This window comes from Solea solea, chromosome 2, assembly GCF_958295425.1.
Source record: "Solea solea chromosome 2, fSolSol10.1, whole genome shotgun sequence".
Lineage (NCBI taxonomy): Eukaryota > Metazoa > Chordata > Actinopteri > Pleuronectiformes > Soleidae > Solea > Solea solea.
This window is the reverse complement of record NC_081135.1, coordinates 39,704,261-39,711,360: the sequence shown is the minus strand read 5'-3', so window position 1 is coordinate 39,711,360 and position 7,100 is coordinate 39,704,261. Positions and strand designations below refer to the sequence as shown.

Sequence of the window (7,100 nt, the reverse complement as noted above, 5' to 3'; positions counted from 1 at the left end):
GAACCAGAGCCAATCAGGATCTCAGGATCACCTTCGCTAGTGAAGTCCACCTGGGGGGTATTCCATCAACGTAGCTAAGAATTGCCAGACTTAGGTGTAAGCTTGAAGCTTGACTAAGCTCCACTTCCCAATCTAGCTCCAAGTCGTTCCATCAAGTGAAATCAGCTGGCTCCACCTGACGCTTAGTCAAGCCTCACCTGTTAAGCCTCAACTTGTGCACGCCCACAGGGAAAATAAAAAGCCCATTCTAGTCGAGCGCGGAAACTGTGAAAAATGCCGAAAAGCAAGAGGAAAAGAACGTGCAGAGATGTTCTCCGCAGCGGAGCAAACCCTCCTCATGGAGGTATATGAGGATTACAGCCACATAATCCCAAAGAAGGGCAATACCGCGGCAATCAATAAAGCGAGGGATGTGGCGTGGCAGAATATTGCCGACAGGCTGAATGTGTAAGTGACAAAGAAAATGAAGTATTTCAGCATCATCATGTTATATAAATCCTCCATCAAAGGGACAACATATATGTAGACAATAATCTACCAATTGATTTCTTGATGGTTTTTGTTTTAAACTGATCAATTATGTGGACCTATTAATGCAACCAAAGCCCTAAAATGAAAAGGAAAATCCCCAAAGAACAAAAAGACAGCCCTAATAAGTAACATTCATATGAACATAATTAAAATAGCATTATTGTGAAATTCTCCATATTTGATCATTTGGCAGCCCTAGTAGTAATGTTAGAAAGTGATATTCATCACATTTATCAACTGAATGTTATGCAAATCGATGGGATAGCTTTCATTTATTTCCTGCATGGCCAATTGTATAGAATTGATATCCTTTTCATTTAAGCCTGTCATTTTTACATGCTGTATTTGTGCTACTTCTGTATTCTGTCCCAGATGCTATATGTTGAATTGTTGTATTTTCATCTTATTTTATGTAAAGCACTTTGAATCACCTTGTGCTAAAATGTGCTATATAAAGTAGCCTTGCCTACATTTTTGATAATAATAGGCTACATTTAATCAAAGTATTTTACATGACTCATCACATTTATCATACAACTGATGTTAGATTATTACATGAAGAAATGCAATGTTGGTTATCATTCTATAGGAAATAATCATATGACAGATCTATTGATTATTTATCTAGAATCATTTAGCAAATCAGGCAATTCAATGGAGATGAGTAAGTGAATGCAGGTGACAGCAAATCAATCATCTAATTGTGGTTTGGTGTTCATATTCAATCTTTTATTTTCAATGCCTCAATTTCCTTTTATTATATTTTTTTGCTAATTCGTTTAGTATTTATTTGTGTCTTATTTTTTATTATATTTTATTTTGGTGATAGTGTTCTTTCATGTACTTGTATATAATATATAATTATTAGTATAAATCACTTCTTTACTACATTTGATTATATATTTTATGTGTATCATATTATTTTATCATCCCATGACAGTTGTGTGTCTCTGTTTCTGTCTATTGGACATTCTTTGATCATAGATGGTGCTAAGCTTCACTTTTAGCCTGCTACAGACCAGGTTTGCCCGGCAGCATAAGTTACCATGGTTACATGGCTGGCATTCACATTAGCCACCTTGGTGGAACAGGGTTGAGGCTCAGATTGATGGAACTGAAACCTGAGCCACAGTTATGGCTTAGCCATGGTTGAGGCTTAGCCAGAGTCATAGTTTCCATGGTTACTGAGTTGGGGCTAATCTCAGCCTCTTTGATGGAACCGAACTCTCACTCATATTAGCCAGACTTGGCCATTTAAGCTTGGCTTTGCCTTTAGCCTGCTTGATGGAATACCCCCCAGAGCACACACTGTCAAAGTGATGATGATGTTTAATGATTTGAAGTAAACAGATGTTTGTGTTCAGTGTTTCAGGTAAAAGAGCTCAAGTCGAGTCTGGAGCTGAGTGTGTGTGTGTGCGTGTGTGCGTGTGCGAGCGTGTGCGAGTGTGTGTGAGCGTGTGCGGGTGCGTGAGTCCCGTGACACGTTTATGTTTGAAATAGTTTTTATTTCAAGAATTGATTTTGTTTTACTCGTTTTCACCTGCTTCTAAAAATCACCATGAATTTCCACGTGTACAAATAAATTCGCCCTCTTCTGGCAACAACATGCAGCTGCACCATGGTAACACATGCTTGACCTTTGACCCGCCCAGCTCCTGTACTATCGTCACTCTGGGTCCTCTGATCTGATTGCTCGAGAGGTTGTGATCAATTACCATGACGATGAGACAGTTAATCCTGAAGTTATCTGGATAACCACAGTTTATTATCATTAACCACTATAAAGACTGGACTGTGTTAAAGTTGTGTTTAAGAGTTTAAAGTCATCTTAATACATTAATCTCAGAAGTTATCCAGATAGCTTTAGTCACAGATTAAAGAAGTGAAAACAAACACAAACAATGAGAGAAAAGTTTATTCATCAGAAAGTGATTTAATCTCAGATTATTGTTCATGGTTTTGTTGCCATGGAGACGCAGTTATGACGACATCACATTCACCTCTGTTTACTAACAGTGTTAGTGTTAACTAAACCAGGTTTGACTTCTTACCTGCTGTTAAACTCACTTAAATGGAGCCAATCTCAGTCAGATTACCAGATTAAAGTGGATTAAAGTGTTTCCTGTTTTCCTAAAGGGTTTTCATTCACTTTCACTGTCTGGATTATTGTCATTTTATTGTCATTATTGTCATGTGACAAACGCTCGATCATGTGACAAACGCTCGATCATGTGACACGCAAACGCTCAATCATGTGACAAACGCTCGATCGATCATGTGACACGCAAACGCTCGATCATGTGACAACTCTTGATCATGTGACAAACGCTCAATCATGTGACACGCAAACGCTCGATCATGTGACAACTCTTGATCATGTGACAAACGCTCAATCATGTGACACGCAAACGCTCGATCATGTGACAAACGCTCGATCATGTGACACGCAAACGCTTGATCATGTGACAAACGCTCGATCGATCGTGTGACAAACGACGTTATTGTCATTATTGTCATGTGACAAACGCTCGATCATGTGACAAATGCTCGATCATGTAGCATGGACAGACACGTGTCGTATCTGGATTAACTGTAGGTTAATCTGGTGGATTAGACAGTGACAGTCCAGTAGGAGTCTTTAGCGTGGACAGACATGTGTCGTATCTGGATTAACTGTAGGTTAATCTGGTGGATTAGACAGTGACAGTCCAGTAGGAGTCTTTAGCGTGGACAGACACGTGTCGTATCTGGATTAACTGTAGGTTAATCTGGTGGATTAGACAGTGACAGTCCAGTAGGAGTCTTTAGCGTGGACAGACACGTGTCGTATCTGGATTAACTGTGGGTTAATCTGGCGGATTAGACAGTGACAGTCCAGTCGGAGTCTTTAGCGTGGACAGACACGTGTCGTATCTGGATTAACTGTGGGTTAATCTGGCGGATTAGACAGTGACAGTCCAGTAGGAGTCTTTAGCGTGGACAGACACGTGTCGTATCTGGATTAACTGTGGGTTAATCTGGCGGATTAGACAGTGACAGTCCAGTAGGAGTCTTTAGCGTGGACAGACACGTGTCGTATCTGGATTAACTGTGGGTTAATCTGGCGGATTAGACAGTGACAGTCCAGTAGGAGTCTTTAGCGTGGACAGACACGTGTCGTATCTGGATTAACTGTGGGTTAATCTGGTGGATTAGACAGTGACAGTCCAGTAGGAGTCTTTAGCGTGGACAGACACGTGTCGTATCTGGATTAACTGTGGGTTAATCTGGTGGATTAGACAGTGACAGTCCAGTAGGAGTCTTTAGCGTGGACAGACACGTGTCGTATCTGGATTAACTGTGGGTTAATCTGGTGGATTAGACAGTGACAGTCCAGTAGGAGTCTTCAGCGTGGACAGACACGTGTCGTATCTGGATTAACTGTGGGTTAATCTGGTGGATTAGACAGTGACAGTCCAGTAGGAGTCTTCAGCGTGGACAGACACGTGTCGTATCTGGATTAACTGTGGGTTAATCTGGTGGATTAGACAGTGACAGTCCAGTAGGAGTCTTTAGCGTGGACAGACACGTGTCGTATCTGGATTAACTGTGGGTTAATCTGGTGGATTAGACAGTGACAGTCCAGTAGGAGTCTTTAGCGTGGACAGACACGTGTCGTATCTGGATTAACTGTGGGTTAATCTGGTGGATTAGACAGTGACAGTCCAGTAGGAGTCTTTAGCGTGGACAGACACGTGTCGTATCTGGATTAACTGTGGGTTAATCTGGTGGATTAGACAGTGACAGTCCAGTAGGAGTCTTTAGCGTGGACAGACACGTGTCGTATCTGGATTAACTGTGGGTTAATCTGGTGGATTAGACAGTGACAGTCCAGTAGGAGTCTTTAGCGTGGACAGACATGTGTCGTATCTGGATTAACTGTGGGTTAATCTGGTGGATTAGACAGTGACAGTCCAGTAGGAGTCTTTAGCGTGGACAGACATGTGTCGTATCTGGATTAACTGTGGGTTAATCTGGTGGATTAGACAGTGACAGTCCAGTAGGAGTCTTTAGCGTGGACAGACATGTGTCGTATCTGGCTTCTCTTCTCGGTGAATCTCTTGCCACAGATGCTGCAGCTGAACGGTTTCTCTCCAGAGTGAGTTTTCTCGTGAGCTCTCAGTTTCCTCTTCTCGGTGAACTTCTTGCTGCACTCGGAGCAGCTGAACAGTTTCAGTCCCGTGTGGATCTTCTCGTGTGATCTCAGGTTTCCCTTCTGGATGAATCCTTTCCCACACACAGAGCAGCAGAAGGGTTTCTCTCCCGTGTGAATCCTCTCATGTTTTCTCAGATTACTCTTCTCGTTGAAACTCTTCCCGCACTCGTAGCAGGTGTACGGTTTCTCGCCCGTGTGGATTTTCTCGTGTTTCCTCAGATTACTCTTCTCGTTGAACTTCCTGCCACAGTCGGAGCAGCTGAAGAGTTTCTCCCCGGTGTGGATCTTCTCATGCGCCCTCAGGTTACTCTTCCTGATGAACTTCTTGCCACAGTCGGAGCAGCTGAACGGTTTCTCTCCCAGATGACTCCTCTCGTGTGACCTCAGATCTCCCTTCACCGTGAATCCTTTCCCACACTCGGAGCAGGTGAACGGCCTCTCTCCCGTGTGGATCTTCTCATGTGACCTCAGATGTCTCTTCCTGACAAAACACTTCCCGCACTCGGAGCAGCAGAACGGTTTCTCTCCTAAGTGGCTCTTCTCGTGTGAAGTCAGATCGACCTTCTGCATGAATCCTTTCCCACACTCGCAGCAGGTGAACGGTTTCTCTCCTGAATGTGACGACATGTGCGACAGCAGATTATATTTGTACACGAAGCCTTGGCCGCACTCGGAGCAGCGGTACGGCTTCTCTCCCGTGTGGATCCTCACGTGTCTCTTCAGACTGGACTCGTAGATGAATCTTAAACCACATTCTGAACAGATGCACAGTTTCTCTCCCGTGTGAATCTTCTCGTGTTTCCTCAGGTTCTTCTTGTTGCTGAATCCTTTCCCGCACTCAGAGCAGCTGAACACGTTCTCTCCGCTGTTTCCTGTCACTGCTTTTAAACCTGAAGCTTCACTCGTCTCCTTCCCGTCATCGTCACTGTCCTCAGTCTCAGAAGAGTCTTCAGTCTGGTGCTCAGGACCATGTGGACCTGAGTTGCTGGCTGGTTCTGGTTCTGGTGGTCCACAGTGGTCTGCGTTGTCCTCAGTGAGACTGTGATGATGAAGCTGTGAGGACTCGGGTTTCTCTTCATCTTCTTCACTCTTCACAGTCACAGCGATGATCTCCGCCTCCTCCTCGTGTTTGATGCTCACTTCCTCCTCTTCCTCTTTGATGTGGGGGCACTCTGGCGCCTCCTCCTGGTCCACACCGGAGCGGCACTGCTGCTGCTCAGAGGGAACTTCTTGTTTCATCAGCAGCAGCTGCTGCACGTCTGCAGGAGACACAAGAGACACTTCAAACGGTCACTGACAACAAACACACAGCTGTAGTTCACCCTCTCACCAGCAGGGTGCAGTGATGTTAGCGCCCTCTGTCGTGCAGTACCACTCCTAACGTCTACAGTTAAAGATGGCTGCCCCCTACTGGTGAAGAAGTGAAACATGACTCGTTCATGTGATTGAAGAAAAGAAGTGAACGTGTGAACGAAGATCACTGATCACAGTGAGCGATCACAGTGATCGCAGTGATCGACGATCACTGTGATCAGTGAGCGACGATCACTGCGATCATTGTGATCAGTGAGCGACGATCACTGTGATCAGTGAGCGACGATCACTGTGACATTTTATTTTGAAAATCTGTGACTCACTCGTTTACTTCTGTTTGTTTACGTTGTCTGAACCAACGTGAAGGGCAATGACACACACACACACACACACACACAGTAATATCACTAATATTCTTACATAGTTTGTGTTGATTAAAGTAAACTAAATATTTAAATATTTGAATAAAAACACATTTATCATGAAGCAGCGGCTAACTTCATTAGCTTAGCTAGCAGGTTAGCGTGTGTGTGTCAGCTGCTGGGTAACTTCACACTGTCACCGCCCTCACCCTCACCCTCTCACCCCCCCCCCCCCCCCCCAACTCACCCTCGCCCTCACCCTCACCGTCCATCTCCTCCGCTGTTAGCCGTCCAGTCAGCTGCTAACTAACTAGTAGCTAGTTCTGTCAGAACCGGAAGCAGGACGTCTTTTCTTCTTCGTGTTATTTCTTCAGCTGCAGTTCAAAGTGTGACCGCTGACACAGCGCCACCTGCGGCTGCGAAACGAACATCCGACTCTTCTTGGATCGTTGAGAAAATTCCCTGAATTTCCTGAAGCAAATGTTTGTTTCAGCGTCTGAACGTCACCGTAAAAACATTTCGAAATAAAATAACGTATGTACATGTGTATTACGTCTTTATTTTAAAAACGTTTATCCACAGTAAAATACAACCCGTTTTCAAAATAAAAGTGTCATCTCTGTCCACCCTAAAACGCGCTACTTTTCCAAATAAAAGTCAGATTTTCTGTTTCTCCACACTAATATACAACCCTAGTT

General features: G+C 44.0%; 1 protein-coding gene and 1 long non-coding RNA gene across 4 annotated transcripts in view; both read right to left on the bottom strand.

Moving 5' to 3' along the window:
• LOC131444130 (gastrula zinc finger protein XlCGF26.1-like) overlaps positions 1 to 6,785 on the bottom strand; it is a 10,091-nt gene extending 3,306 nt beyond the window's left edge. Inside the window, exons 1-2 of one of the 3 annotated variants that reach the window (XM_058614320.1) lie at positions 6,650 to 6,785; positions 4,656 to 5,985 (exon numbers count right to left, since the gene is read on the bottom strand). In XM_058614320.1, the coding sequence (XP_058470303.1) occupies positions 4,656 to 5,985; positions 6,650 to 6,674 (1,355 nt within the window). In that variant the 5' untranslated portion in view covers positions 6,675 to 6,785. Of the gene's footprint in view, positions 1 to 3,035; positions 5,986 to 6,649 lie in introns of those variants that run through there. The other 2 variants (XM_058614312.1, XM_058614303.1) reach the window with 2 other exon arrangements.
• LOC131444281 (uncharacterized) lies at positions 2,432 to 3,020 on the bottom strand. The gene is made up of 2 exons (XR_009233711.1): positions 2,936 to 3,020; positions 2,432 to 2,898 (listed from the first exon to the last, which is right to left on the bottom strand). It is a non-coding gene; the product is annotated as an uncharacterized LOC131444281 (long non-coding RNA).
• Positions 6,786 to 7,100: the final 315 nt, after the last annotated feature.